This window comes from Scylla paramamosain, chromosome 8 (assembly GCF_035594125.1).
Source record: "Scylla paramamosain isolate STU-SP2022 chromosome 8, ASM3559412v1, whole genome shotgun sequence".
Lineage (NCBI taxonomy): Eukaryota > Metazoa > Arthropoda > Malacostraca > Decapoda > Portunidae > Scylla > Scylla paramamosain.
Window position 1 is genome coordinate 3,356,496 of NC_087158.1, and position 15,858 is coordinate 3,372,353.

Below are 15,858 nucleotides of genomic sequence, written 5' to 3' on the forward strand. Positions count from 1 at the left end.
AAAACACCAGCTTCAACTCATTTACATCATTCTTCCTTAGCAAGAAAGAGATGATAATGCCCAAAGCAAGGCAGGTCATGACTTCATCCTCTCTCTAACAAATCCTGGCAAAGGGAAGTCACTGTGAAGAAAGTTACAGAACAACGATGAGATCCTTTGGGGCTTGGAGGAGAGTAAACTCCAATGGCAGTTCATAACTAAGATTTCCAAGATTCTTCACTTCCAGGAATTACATGGTTTGTCCACATCCTTGAGGTGAGTGTGACTGTTTGGGTACAATCAGTTTGGGCTGAACTGCTGCACCATGCCATCACTGGTGGCATGGACAGCAGGACATGCTGATGTCTAGTGTCATGTATGAACTGTTCTTTGTTGCTTTCAAGTTTTCATCATTGATCTGCAGGCAGGTTTCACACGTGTATTTATGAAGTCTTTGGTAACCTTTCCATAAACTTAAAATTTACTTTCCTCTAAGTATCAAAATTCCAATGTAAATAAATATTGATAATGGAACTCAATATTCCTCTTCTCCCATTGGTATATTGTTTAATTTAAGCACCTATACACTCATTTCACAAAACTTTAATGGAATGAGAATTTCCTGCAAATCACACGTTTACAAATTTGAGTGAAGTACTATTCCGACTGGTACAGGGACATGGCAACCCACCACCCACTGCTCTGTCGTGCAACTAGCCTGGGTGGTTTACTTTAGGGCCACTCCCAAGATATGAGAAGTTTTAATATATGCATGTATTCCCTGTGGCTTGTTAAAGGCAACCAAAAGGGACAAGGGCAGAGAGTTGTGAACCCTTCCCCATTAATCCTCAACTTCTTACAAACCAACAAACAATCAGAAATAAAACTTGAACTGGGGTGTTTTAATGTATGTATGTATGTATGTGAAGTCAATAGTGAAAAGAGGCTTAACTGCAGTGAGGAAATGTTTGGTCAAGTTTAAAGTGGTATATCATGAGTGGCTGAAGAGAAAATATAATCGTTGGTGTGAGGAAAAAGTGTGAAGAATAAGCAACCCAGAGAATGAAAGAGGTTTACTCAAGATTAATGTTGATTTTAACAAATTCAAGCAATAAGGAACAAACAATATCACTGACATGGTCAAACTGAAAGGATAGATAGAACTTGTAAAGGAAGTGTATGTAATTGAAAGTGAATGTGTCAAGAGAAAACAAAGACCACTTGGAAGATGAAAGAAATAAAATAAAGGTTGAAAGAATAAAATAAAGGTTATGTGTGAAAGGCAAGCAAGTAGAGGCCACATGTCTGAGCACACAAGAAGGAAGCATTTAGATAGAGAGACACAGAGGCTCTTCTGCTGTGGCCAACCTCATCAGAGAAATAAGAAAGATAGATAACAACTGCTGTCAATGGCTCTGGGGATGGAAGAGTAAAGCATTTCTTCAGCCACTCACAAATTTACCCTTTTACACTTACTAAAACATATCCTCCTTCAAGTTGTCCAGCTTAGTCTTAAAGAAAATCATCCTGGTTCACTTCATACACAATTTTAACTCCTTCATGCCTCTTTTCATTCAGGTTACATCCCAGCATCATCAAACACCCCAACTGAGATACTCTTCTGCTTGTTCCTGGGTTTGGGAGAAAAGAAAAAAATCATTGCTATACATGGTATGATAAACACCAAGTAAATAGAGATACATAGTTCACAGACCTCCTGAGGTTCACTTGCTGGTGTCCATCAGCAATCACCAGCAGCATGGAAGTAAGCTATGCACACTTTGATGTGATCTACTGTCGTGATCAATATCATGGCAAGAGTGTCATAGAACCCCTGCATAGTGTTCACAAGTGAAAGCTCTCCTGTACACATATGCTTTGTCAAATTACACAGGAAGTAACTGACAAGCAGCAATGTATCTGTATAACTCAAGTGAGCAATATTAACTGTTTAAGTCTTGTCTGGTGGCAAGTCTGCCTGTGGACCAACAGAGCCAGAACTCTGCACAGGTCTAGTCTCAACACAGCCTGGGCACTGGTCACTTGCAATTAGTTTCTTGGAGTGGCAGCAGAACTGTTGCTAGCTGCCATGGTGACGTCCCCACCACCTTGCCCTCCCCCCCCACCCCCTTCCCTGGGAGGACTTTTGACGTGGATTTGGTTCTTTATGAGTGCTGACCGGAGTATGAGACCCTTCACCCTCATGATGTGTTCCCGGCCCATCTCCAGGGATCGCTCAAAGGTCATGCTTCTTTCCTCCACAGCCTTGGCATACAGGATCTGGAGGAAAGGTGTCAGTTAGATCTACAATGCACACCCTGCACCTACTCAATAAACACACTACAATCCACATTATAATATGAATACACTTCAATGCACTTTTTTGTACAACAGGATATGCTATATATCTATTTACTTATACACAAGGCCTACATTCCCTGCAGAGAAGGACAGCCCAGACAAGACACCACATGCAGGCATACACACATACATTCCTAATCAAATCCACATGCAGTTCCTCACATCTTATCTTCTTTGCCTCTGAAGGAGAATCATTCCTCTGTCCACCCTAAGAGGATCAGTTGTTCAACAAATGCATAGATCTCTCCACATCAAGCCCTACACTACAACTGGTTTATGCCTACTGCACCATAACAGATCAATCTTTCCCACACCTGACCTGATCACCTGATTGGACCAAATGTTGAAGATTCTCCCATAGGAGCCTTTTACATTATGTGGTTTCTCGCTGTATATAAATGCAACCTGGGCCTGGACACAGCAGTCGACTGATAGTTTGTATGTCCCTCTTCACACTGCGAGTGCAGGTGCAGGTGACTGACCAGTCCAGGCCTGGATGCAGTTATGGCGTCCCACTGGTCTTGTCCAGTCCTGTACCCGTGTGTGGTGGCAGTGGGCTTTAAATTTAAATAGAAGTCTTCAACACTGTGCAGTAAGTAGCCGCACAGACATTGTGTGACAAACATGTCTAGTGCACTTCCACAAGATTTCAATGTGTGCAGCAGCCAGATGATTGTGTGGCAACAATCACAACCATTTTCCATCTGGCTGCTGCACCAAAACACAGCAAGAAACCACATATTATGAAAGAGGCCTTAGTCACCCTCAAGGCTGTGTTATTATTTATCTATCTATTTACATCTGATATTCCCCTAAGGGGATGGGTGTCACAGAATTCTAGAGAGAAGGAAAAAACTGTCTTAAAAGAAAAGAGTTAGAAATCATTACAACGACAGCAAGCCAAGATGATAATGGTTAGATTTGCAAGGGACCAGTGTCAAATGGTTGACTGAATTGAGACACCTTAAATATTTCAGAAGCAAAGCCATTACTTATTCACACCTGCAGGTAATTCCCAACACAGCTTCCCACAAACAGGTCCACCATGAGTAGGGAGATATGAATTCTTTACCATGCATTACAGCCCTTTGAAATGCCTAGATAGCCCAGGGATTTAAGTTAAATAGGAACATTATGAGGACATGAATTGGAGATACCATGACTTCTAGTTCATACTTTCAGCTGCCAGATGTCCGTACCGTCGTTCTCCTTGTAGAAAATAAGATGTGGACAGCTTTAAATCTCTCAATCTATGAATACTTTTCTATATATTTATGGTCGTATTTTCATCATTCTTTTTCTGTATGTTGGATATTATATTTATGTACTCTATCCATATATTATATACACTGTTTAGTATGATAACTGCAAGTCCTTTCTTATGTTTATTTCAGCCATAAATGGATGTTTTCAACTTTTCTTGAATTAGATTTATAGACTGCCACAACATGCACAAACAGTCATCATCCCTCATTTTGTCATTGTTGACAGCCCTCACTCACTGCCTAAAAAATATACAATCATGCATCTGGCAGCATGATAGGATTCTGCCCAAGGATGCCACTCAGGGCTGGTGCTAGGAATTGTGGGGCCCAATTAGAAAGCTGATGGCAGAAACCCTATTCTACAAAAGTAAAAATTCATGTATGTTTATATTTCGTGAGGAATAATAATTTCTCATTCTTCACTTCACATTTTCAGTAGTGGTTTATTTCTCTTAGAATACAGAAAAGGCTTCAAGTGGTAACTCTGTCACTGCTGGCAAGGGGCCCCTTAAGGTGCAGGGCCTAATCTGATAAAATTGGTCAAACAGGCTTAAAACCGGCCTTGATGCCACTGTTTCATAATGTATGCCATTATTTCAAGTCACTAACTCTGCTCTGCTCTGTGTTTTCTTTACATTATTTTGCCTTAATATAGTGTCTTGGTGCATGCATTGTCTTTTATGCAAGAAGTGGCTGTTTTAACATGTGTAACAGGACTCTCTATTGGAATTTCTTATATCTTTTTAAATGTAGTTTTGACTCAGTGAAGATATACTATTAGCATTATTATTGTCATATACTCCAGATAATGAAAACTTCATTGGAGTACAGCCTCAACTCATAAATGAGAGAAAATAAAAATTCATAGCTGGTTATTCTTAACACTGTCCACATTCCTGAGATGACACTGTGGACACCTGGCGGCGGTGACCATCAACTACATGTCGTGATATCTCCGATTCCCAACAGCTGTCAGACACCATCCAGACATCTCTGAATGCTGCCCACCACTAGACTTAACCACAGTTGAACTAAGTTCTGTGCCAGTTGCCATTTGTCCACAAAAACCCAGCCACCCCTAGGGGACAAATGAAAGCTACACCTCCAATCCCTATCACTACTTGGAGAAAGAAAAAATGGGCAAAGATGGGCAAGTCCACCCTTGGGTAGAATATAAAGTGAAGAGAAAGAACACAAAGATAACATATGGTACTACAGGGAACATCAATCCTAACTTCTGAAAAGACTAATCCCCATGTATATTAACTTTTCTAACATAAAATAACAGCAATACTCATTTTCCTTCAGTCATTTCAGCATCCAAGGCACAAACATACACACAAGGTCCTTTGTCAAAGCATTCTTAGCAGATTCAAAATTCAAGACCACCTTATACAAAAACACATTCACTCAAACCCAAACTTTATTCCTTACCTTATTATGGGAGTCTATCCGAGCCTGAATTTGTCCATCTAGAATTAAGGCCATTAATTCATCTTCTAGAGCAGATATAGTAGTGTTGAAAGCAGCTGCCATCTTCTCTAAATCAGCACTCATGTATGGGCTGCAAAGAAATCATGTTTTTTTTTCAATGCAATTCACTACAAAGGAACAACTGAATACATTACAAAATTAATCAAAATACTGTAAACTTGTACAGTTTTGCTCACCAATAAATGAATGAATTATATAAATTCAGTTCATGAATGTATACATGTTACTCTATAATGTCCAGCCTGGTGTACAACTATATAACCGGCAGGCAATCCCACATCACCAGCACAGACAGGATATGAAATATAATAATGAGACCCTAACACAGGGTAATAAGAAGCAGGTGATGAGTGGGACAGGTGGCATGTACACATTCTCCATGTCTGTCTGAATATGAAGGACAGATTCCTCAACAGAAAATGAAAAGAGCATTTCTATTTTATTTCTTGAAGATGGGAACAGATTTAATTTGGTGCACCTGAGTGTATGTCACATAGTTATAACCACCACCTCGATGCTCCTGCTCCATTCTTTATTCATTCAAATGTAGCACTTGTTATGACAAATGTGCATTATAGTGACTGTAGAGCCTACAGGAAAATTCATTGGTTCCAGGGAACCAGAAAATAATATTAAAAAAATCCACAATTTTGGGGAAAAAAAAGAAAAAAATCAAAATGAGCACATCTGCACTACTAAATTTGAAATAACACAACAAATATATCCAGTACCCTCCTGAGTTTTGTGCACTATCACCCTGAGTATAGTGCTGCTTTGACAAGAATCAATCACATTTACTTACTGTCAGCATTCTGCATATACATACAATAAATCCTGCCTAAGTCGGAGCTCTTTCTCTCTCTTTCTCTCTCTTTATGAAAGTAAGAACAATCCTAATGAGTGGTAAATAGAATGAGACTGACTGAGAATGAAAATGGAATTACATATACGTGAGTAGGAGTGAGAAACAATGAAATGTAAATGAATGACATAAAATGAGAGAGAGAGAGAGAGAGAGAGAGAGAGAGAGAGAGAGAGAGAGAGAGAGAGAGAGAGAGAGAGAGAGAGAGAGAGAGAGAGAGAGAGAGAGAGAGAGAGAGAGAGAGAGAGAGAGAGAGAGAGAGAGAGAGAGAGAGTTTCACTCCCTTGTCCCTTATCTTTGACAGATAAGGATGAGGGGAGGTGACAGGGAAGGAGGTTTGAGACAAGAGGAAAAAAGGGAAAGTCAATGAAATAAGGGAGGATGAGATAGGAAGCAGAAAAATGAGCAGCACAGCTGATGAGTTAGTCTTGCAAGGTTTATTTTGTTATTCCAATCAAATTTTTATCAAAATTTCAGTGCCAGCACCAATGGCAAGTTCATTTTCCTAGTTATGATTAGTTATTCTTATTAAATTTCTATTAAAATTCCAGTGCTCGCACTAGTGGCACATTCATTATGCCAGTTTTGGTTCGTTATTTTGATTAAATATTTATTAAAATTTTGGTGTGTTATTGCATTGTGGTGCAATCTACTGCACATATAATATTAATAACATGTAGCATATACTTTAATGAGTGGTAAGTGTGCAAGGTGTATGTGCAATAAAGTGAAGACTGTTTTACAGCAAGGCCACACATCTGAATATATTTGCTCAGTGGAAAATGAAGTCATCCACCTCAACACCTTTCCACCAAAACCAATGTGAATCATGGATGTGTGAAAGTATTTCAGCTTTTGTTTTGAACGTTTTGTATTTAATATTTATAGAACACAATGGTATGAAAATCAAGGTTTTATAAGAAATTTCTGTAATGGGCCAGGAAATGCTGCAATACATGCCCAGTTATCAGTGGTTATTGTTAAATGGTGAATGAGATAAAAAATCTCAACAAAAGTGATTGGTTAAGGGACACACTTATGATACTTCGAAACAGTTCCACAGAAAATTAACTGCAGTATAATCACACTAGCGTCCTTAACTTTCAAGATACCTCAATCCAAACACCTGCAAAACCTGATAAAAAACATGGGTGAAATTTCTTGTTACTTATCAACCTATAAGAAACTGAGCAACAGACAATGCAGTATCAAGATGACACACACACAAATATACATAAATATATGCTATGAAGAAAAAAAAAAATCACAAGAGAAAAATGGTACAACTGTAGATGTTTTGAAATGGTAACACCCACCTGAAGTACTGAATAAGAGCACGATTTCTAATGCGAGTGTAGAGTGTGTTGAGGTGAGGTGCCAAGTACATGTCTAGCATCAGAACATCCTGCAAGGGAATGAAATGTTAATTCATCTCATTAAAGGAAAGATCATGAATAGAATAGATGGACAGAGTGAAACGGACATCATAGCTGTATGCAAGACAGATTTATGTGAGGCAAGGAAGAGCTAAGATGAGGTCAAGTATTAAAAGTTTAAGTTAGAGGCAGTTCCACCCAATGAAAGTTTCCATGAAAAGACAGATGTAGACTATCCAAATATAAACAGTGAACAGCATACAGAAAAGTAAACAGCCAATAATACAAAAGTCACAACCAGAAATCAAAGACAAATACACATCACAGTAACAGCAGAGGATCATCATACAAATACAAAGGTGGGCAAGGTAATGACAAACAGTAACATACTTCCTTACCTTTAATTCATCTAATAGCTTCAAGCAGGAAGCATACTTTGACTCGTAGAACTTAAAAATTATGTCTCGTAACTGAGGTTCCACTTCCAGGAACAGTTTGAAGGAACTGAAATTAAAAATTTAATTATAATATATATGTAAAACATCCCATTTTCTGAACTCTGCTCTAATTTACTTTGCTAAAACTATACAACCATAAATGTGCAAATATGACAACAGCATATCTAGACTGATATCAACAAGTTTGTAACAAAGTATTATTATAATATTGCACTGTGGATCTCTTACATAACATGCTTCTGTAAATCTTTTCTGTTTGTACTGGTTCACTACAGTAATATCTAACATTTGACTAATATCATGAGTGAAAGACAACATAGAGGAGCATCACTGACCTGCTAGAGATTACAAGTTTCTGTAGCTCCTGGCGTGAGAATGTGGCTAGTGCACAGAGTCCTCCATACATGGCAACGTTGGAGGTGGACAAAAGGTCTGGGAAATCACAGGCATCAAGTTGCGCCGCAAGAAAACTCTTAGCTGCAGGCTGTGTGGGGAGAGGCAGCATCAGAGAGTGACTTAAAGAAGCACATCTACAGTTAATACTTTGAAAAGATGAAGGGCAAGCAGATCATGTTGGCTCTGACACATGGAAAGGATGTCCGAGGGTGACTGATCAGGCATGTCATAGAGAAGTATAAAGCAGAGTCCAAGAAAACAAACCAAAGAATACATATACTGTGGTTCTGAGGAAGGTCCTGTAAACCAATGGAATCAACACAGATGTTCCAATGAGCCAATGAAGCATTAATGAATTTGAAAACATATTCTGAACAAGGTATAGTAAACTGAAAGCCTTCCTAAAGATGATGCATAAAACTAGACACCTTTGTAATTTGAAGGCTAGTGAGAGAGAGAGAGAGAGAGAGAGAGAGAGAGAGAGAGAGAGAGAGAGAGAGGAGAGAGAGAGAGAGAGAGAGAGAGAGAGAGAGAGAGAGAGAGAGAGAGAGAGAGAGAGAGAGAGAGAGAGAGAGAGAGAGATTAATCCTTCTCAAAATCCTTAAAAATCTAAATGCACAAATGATGAATAAAGTAATGGCTTACCTTATACTTTCTTGTTGCTAGTTGTGCTAATCCTGAGGCACAGGTTAACTTGGTCTGGATTATGGCTGACTGGTCTTTGTTATTGCTCGGCTGTCAGAGAGTAAAATCCATGTTAACTTTGGTGTTCAAATACAGCCTGCCTTCTCTGCTATACAATTTTTACACACCATTTTGCAAAATACATGTACAGATCAAACATGAGATGACAAAAGTAGTCTAATCTCACCCTGGATTCTGCTACTTCAGGTGTTGCTTGAGCCTTGCTTACATAACTCAGAACGTGGGACCAGTTGTTTAGGTAGATTGAAACCTGCAACAAGAAACCATCATGACAAACCTCATACCAAATAATTCAGTAACCTTCTAAAATTCTTAGTAAAGCTCCTCTATTATATCAGGATGGCAATCACACACATGATGCCCCAGACAAAGCACCATACACTCATACACACATCATTCATACTCCTAGCTCTGTTAGCCCCCAGTAAAGGGGAAGAGTCTTGTGGAACACTGTACAACACCCCAGGAGCTCAGGCACAACACAGCTGGCTACATACAGTATATCTGCAGCAGGGCCAACAACACACACCAAGCAAACTTCATGACATTATTAAAATTGTGACTGCATGATGATTGGACATAAGAAAGGTTCAAAATATTTCTCTGTTGAGTTACCTTACCTTTATAACATTAAGACACATATTAATAATATGTTTAAAGGAGGTGCAATAATCTCTGGCGCGTGAGTAACACTTGAGAGCATTTGAGAGGTCACCACAGTCTAAATAGTGGTCACCAAGGTCATCGTGGCCTCGTCGAATGGATTCCTTGATACTGTTGACCTAGTAAAACAGAAAAACAGATTATGTAAAGTACCCAGTAGAAAAAACTGTTTATTTACTAATACTGACACTCAGCACATACCAATGCTAAGTTTTTCAATAACTAGAATAGATATACATTTTAGCACTGAGAATAAACTTGCTTTTCTTTAAGCACTCACTACACTCAGAATTTTACAAGTTATCCAAGCAGTTATGACCAACAACTATTTGAATGTAATAAGGATTATGGTACGGCTTCTGTGATAGGCACAAGCTACAAGTATACCTGATAATTCTGGCATGCAGCAGACATGGTTGAGTGGGTGGGTGTGTGGTACAGCATGAATGGAAAATATTAATCTTGAAATCATCTGACACTACTAATTTGTATTTCACACTACATTTCTCTCTGATCCACTCTGATCTTTCTTTGCACTATGTTGCCCCAGAGATCATGACAAAAATACCAGGTCATAACACTACAAGACTGTTACTGTACACTCCAGGATCTTTCACTTTACAAGGAAGGAACATGTGCCTTTCTATTTCCCTTTGATCTCTCTTTGCAACTGTATTACCCCAGAAACCATAACAAAAATCCACAACACTCCAGAAGACTAGCATTGTATACTCTAGGATTATCTCTTGACAAGGAAGGAAACTGTGCAACTTGTGTGATAACATTTACCTGGATATTATACAGGCTCAACTTCAACCACATAAACTGGCATATAATACTGACAACCTCATCAAACCACCATCAGATGACCCCACCTGGCCCATGTAAGAAAAGAACCTACTCTTTACATCTCACATAAAACTGTTCTTTTACAAGCATCTTCTATCTGGCAAACAGTCTGCCACGTAATAAATTTTTTTAAACATCCATGTTCATGTTACAATCCAGCAAGTGTTTCAGCTTCACACCAATGGTGTCATGATTTGTGTCACACCTATGTAATGTAAAATGGTCATGCAGGAAGTTGTGTTTATCTATTCCCCCCTCCCCCCCCCCCTCTCTCTCTCTCTCTCTCTCTCTCTCTCTCTCTCTCTCTCTCTCTCTCTCTCTCTCTCTCTCTCTCTAATGGAAATTTTAAACATGACATGAACCTTGAAAATAAAATAAACAGTAGACTCTTTTCACTACCCTACACCAAAAAATAACCTCATAATAATCATCAGCAGATTTTTCACTGAACCACACCAAAAAAATAACTTTACCTTAGAATTTTTTAGATCAGTGTCAAGCTTTTCCAATTTTAGTGCAGCTTTTTTGGCACGAGACTCCACCCACTGCATGTCCAAGGCAGGGAAGTTGGCCGCCACACCACCTCCCCCAGCAATGTCTGGAAGGCTGGGGTTGCCAGCAATGGCCCCACTGGAACACAGACAAGAGACTCGTTACTCCTGCTTCTGGTTATTATACCAAGTGACTATAGGCAACATGGGAAAGGAATCAATGCTTAACCAATTTTTCAGTTTCATGCTCAAAGTTTACAACAGACACCAATGAGAGAGACCTCAATCAAGCAAAAAATCAGATACAGATTCAGAATTTTTAACCAGAATGCTTGGGATGGAAGGTGCTCTGCATTTTTAGATTTATTTAGGAGGTAATTCCAAAACTCATAAAAAAAATGTATGTCTTAACCCATAAATACATCACTGAACATTCTAATATCATACAGTAATAATTTATATTCCAGTATATGAAAATCAGATTAATTTGCAGATAGTAACAGCAATCAAAATCTTCTAGATGTTATAGTACTGTATTTTACTATTTCACAAAGAGTCCTTCAACAATAAATTCTGGGAAGGTTGTGAGAAATAATGACTGAGGTGAATACATTCAAAAGTTGTAAGACAATACCTGACTGCTTCCTGCAGCTTTCTGTGCAGCTGTGTGTAAAGGTTGACATTGTAGGTTGTCTGTACATAGAAGATGGCCATGCGGAGTGCCTCAACTCGCAGCTGTGGACACCGGTCGGCAATGAAGATGAGTCGCTGGAGCTTGGCAAGACCCGTGTAACAGTTTGCGTAGGTCTCCAAGTCCTGAAGGAGAACGTTGGCTACAATGCATTCAGAAAGAAAGGGATACAAGCAGCACAGAGGTAATCAATATACATTACTGAAATGAAATCTACATGGTAAAGGAGTGAACAGTCTCAGCATCGTGAGTCACAAGGGCAGCACCCACCAGTGATGTGCTCTCCACTATCACCGGCTCTTCCTCTGTGTTGTCATTCTCTTCCACAGCCATGTCAATGACCATTGGCTCCACATTGTTCTGGAACACAAGAATGACAATTTCAGTCTCAAAGAACACATAATCCATATCAACATCGAACCTTATCATTCACATTCATCTTCATTCCCTCTGCTGTTGATGAATCACCAAACACAAGAAGCACAGAAACTCCTTCCACTTCTTTTGTATTGTGATACATAGCATGTGATCTCTTTCCTGTCTTGACACCCCCTAAACCATTATTAGGCTACTAAAAAATACAACAGCAAAGTTCTGTGTCACAACACAGCTATTCTGTGCACTACATTTTATAATTAATGAATTCCATACTTCATAAATATAGGCACCTGTGCTTGGCTCACCACTCTTTCCCTTTCTATCTGCTCAAGTAACTGGCATCTCTTCATCACAGACCCTCCTGACTTTGACGTGATACATTAAATTTGAACACTGAACTGCTATTTAACAGCAAACTTGTACGTCAACATTCATGGATGCCTGCAGCCTCACAACACTGCAACAGACCCAAAGCTGCAGGATGTATGGCACTGCTTCATGAGTCACATTGGTAACTACTGGCTGACAGAGAGGCAGTACTGGTCATGGCGGGTTCAGCAGGAGAGGACGTGAAAGGCATGTTCAGCATCCAGGTAGGGAGACAAGCACTGGTGAATTACAATTAATGAAAGAGTTGCAATTTTAAATGTTCGTAAATAAAACTCATAAGCTGTGAAAACAAATAATAGAACATAATAAATAAATAAATGTCCATGTGTATCTACAGCTGAGAAGTAACTTAATAATAACTTAATAATATTTTTTTCCCAATTTAAATAAGCCTAAAATTGAGCTGACTCACTTTACAAATCATCAGAAAACATAAGGTGTACCAGAAATTCCTTAACTGGCTCAAACTGCAAACTGTCCAAAGAAAGGATAAGAATGACAGAAAGAGACGTGTTAAAATTAAATGTTGTGACGTGGAAGACAAACTGCAGGTGTGTTGCCCAAAGACAAAAGCAAGGAAGTGAACTGCCAGAGACAACAAAGGGCAATGACCACACATTATCCTAAACAGGACACTCAAGCAGTGCAACTCTTTACCAAATGAACCATGACAACTGCTGTGACTCAAAAGATTCTCAATGATCTTGACTGCCTTGCCACACTAATAGCTGAGGTGGATATGGAGCATCAGCTGTATAAGTGACCAGATCTTTCGAATCCATTTCTCTATCATAATTTCAGTAATTCTACAGATGCAATATGTTGCAGTATGGTGGGCCATAAGACTGTCCCTTTCCACTGACAGCTGACAGGGTTAAGAGCATAAATGATGTGTGTGTGTGTGTGTGTGTGTGTGTAATAATAAAAAATAATAATAAACAGTTTATTATTTAGGCAGTTGACAAACTGAAAATGTACATAGGGGATGGGGAAAAACTTAACATTAATCCTAACGGTAAGACTAATCTAGGAGGGAAATACTATTGATTGATGTGTGTGTGTGTGTGTGTGTGTGTGTGTGTGTGTGTGTGTGTGTGTGTGTGTGTGTGTGTGTGTGTGTGTGTGTGTGTGTGTGTGTGTGTGTGTGTGTGTGTGTGTGGTGCCTTCTCTGCACCATCCTGTGTGGACTTGCTGGCTGTATATAGATAAGAGATAGACTTAAGGCCATCATACTTTCCTTTCTTTATTCCCGAATCATTCCAACACCTTCATATACATTGTTCACTACAGCCAAACAAATCTAAACTTATTCTCCTGACACAAATTACTACTCTAACAGCCTTCAAGAGAGATATCCATGGATATAAAAGTGTGTGAGACTGGAGAGCTTAACCCTGACTGACATTCAAAGTTTCCTGTGTATCTGTACCACCCCTCAAAGGCCTCCTCAGTCATGAAGTCTTATTCTGGTGTTCTCAACTACTAATGGAGTCCTTCATCATCAATTTTTTTTTTCCCATGTATTTTTTTGTGTTGAGAAAGGTGATCACATTGAAAGTTGTTACAAATTGCTGGAATGACAGGAAGGGGTTTTAAGGATCACCAGCTGGGGGACACATTAGTCTTGGTTTACTTATTATGACTTACTGGTGGGGAGGGGCATCTATTACAAGGTTATAACATTTAGATGAGGGGCATCCATCATGAGGTTATAACATATAGATAGATTATGGGTATTCATTACAACTACATTAGGGGTGTCCAGTACGAGGTACACTTAGATTAGGCACGTCTATTACATATTATAACATTTAAACTGATTAATTACAACGGATTAAGTTCTGAAAATCCATGCTCTTTTAAGTGGCCAATACAGAACCATGACAGTTATTTAAACTTGCACAGCCAAAAGACACACATGGCAAGTGGTGCAGCTCTCAGGGACGGTAGGGAAGGCAAAACTGTCCCCACTGTGAGTTAGGATACCAGGTATAACATCTGATTTAATTCTAGCTTTGAAAAGTCATTTAATTTCCCCCTGAAAATTTGTGTTCCTGCCAGGCTCCACAGTGTGTTGACGAGATGGGCTAGGGGCAAAACAAGGTATTTCTGACAGTTTTCAATGTGGTTATTCTCAGCACATCCAAAGCACAAGAAGTCAATGAATTTCTATACGATCATTCTCAACAATTTACATCCAAAACACAAGAAATCATTGAATTTTTATGTGGTCATTCTCAATATATCCAAAAAACACAAGAAAGTGTCTAAGATTTTAGTGTGGTCATATTCCACATGTCAAAATGCACAGGGAAATATACCCAGCAAGAAACTCCATTATTGGCTGAATGCATCAGATTAACAGAGTAACACAAACTGTGACAAACCATGAGGACCTGTGACGTAATGTTTAGGGGCGTGTTAATAAGACAAAAAATTTTTCATCACACACACACACACACACACACACACACACAAAACCATTAGCTGCACACCTCCCTCAGACTAACTGCATCTTTACCCCCAACTGTCACTACAGTCTGGCCAAGGCATGGAAACATAACAAAGACAACAGTAACCCAGCCTAACTAACCCTTGTGACAGTTAGTTCTCAGGGGCAGATCAACCAGCAAACCATTTCCTTCCACTTATACTCAAGGAATGATCAGGAAATAAACACTTTTGGCCATCTCACGGAAAACTCTAACTTTCCACATGATAAAGTTCAGAGATTAGGTGGTCTTATAACACATTTCAATTTCCAATACCTGTCCATTTGTATTTCACTGAGTTCTGACATTTTACCATTAATACTTACAATGAATGATCACCGTAACCTACTGCGTGAAGCCTTCACACACACACACACACACACACACCGACACAAACATACACACATATATACATACATAAGCATATACCTACATACACTCAATCACACACATACACACATTCAAACATGCACATACACACATTCAAACATATACATGCACACAGAGCCCCACGCATACACAAGCACACACACACAGACACACACACATACAAGCCGACACACACACAGGAGGCCCAACACATACAATCACACACATGCACACACGCCCCCAGGTACCTGTAAGGCATACATGACGGGGGCTGCAAGGACACACTAGCCTCAGGAAGAGAGAGCCAGAGAACCAGAGAGAGCCAGAGGAGAGGCAATGAAGCTAAGGGCACGGGGGCCAGGCTGACCACCACCACCACCACAGCCACCGCCACTCCGCCACGCCCGCCGCCCCCGCCCACACCGCTCCCCCGTCCCGCCCACACCACGCCCACCACGCCCAAGGGGACCCTCAAGCGCCACACTGACCTGCATGAGGCCTCCTTGTACCTGCAGCGGCATTATGGCACCAGGTCACCCTCGGCTGCGCCACAACACTCATTATGGCGCCAACCCGCCTGCTGCGCCCCCCCTATTTTTTTCAGGATTTGTTTTAGGGATTGTTTTGAGTGGGTTTATG

General features: G+C 39.8%; 1 protein-coding gene across 2 annotated transcripts; it reads right to left on the minus strand.

Annotated features, from left to right (window-relative positions):
* Positions 1-523: 523 nt before the first annotated feature.
* LOC135102704 (COP9 signalosome complex subunit 1-like) lies at positions 524-15,858 on the minus strand. 2 transcript variants are annotated; one of them, XM_064008150.1, is made up of 12 exons: positions 15,708-15,858; positions 11,861-11,950; positions 11,534-11,715; positions 10,882-11,038; positions 9,517-9,678; positions 9,063-9,146; positions 8,837-8,926; positions 8,131-8,279; positions 7,736-7,841; positions 7,278-7,366; positions 5,040-5,169; positions 524-2,259 (listed from the first exon to the last, which is right to left on the minus strand). In XM_064008150.1, the coding sequence occupies exons 1-12, from the start codon at positions 15,738-15,740 to the stop codon at positions 2,029-2,031; spliced, it is 1,503 nt and encodes a 500-aa protein (XP_063864220.1). In that variant the 5' UTR covers positions 15,741-15,858; the 3' UTR covers positions 524-2,028. The 2 variants fall into 2 exon arrangements, with proteins under 2 accessions (XP_063864220.1, XP_063864221.1); XM_064008151.1 differs by lacking the exon at positions 15,708-15,858 and adding an exon at positions 15,468-15,623.

Coding starts and splice junctions, on each gene's coding strand:
- LOC135102704 (XM_064008150.1), bottom strand. CDS start 15,740: ATGCCGCTGCAGGTACAAGGAGGCCTCATGCAG. Junction 11,039..11,533: donor AAGCTGCAGGAAGCAGTCAG/GTATTGTCTTAC, acceptor TCTGTGTTCCAG/TGGGGCCATTGCTGGCAACC. Junction 8,927..9,062: donor CTGAAGTAGCAGAATCCAGG/GTGAGATTAGAC, acceptor ACTCTCTGACAG/CCGAGCAATAACAAAGACCA.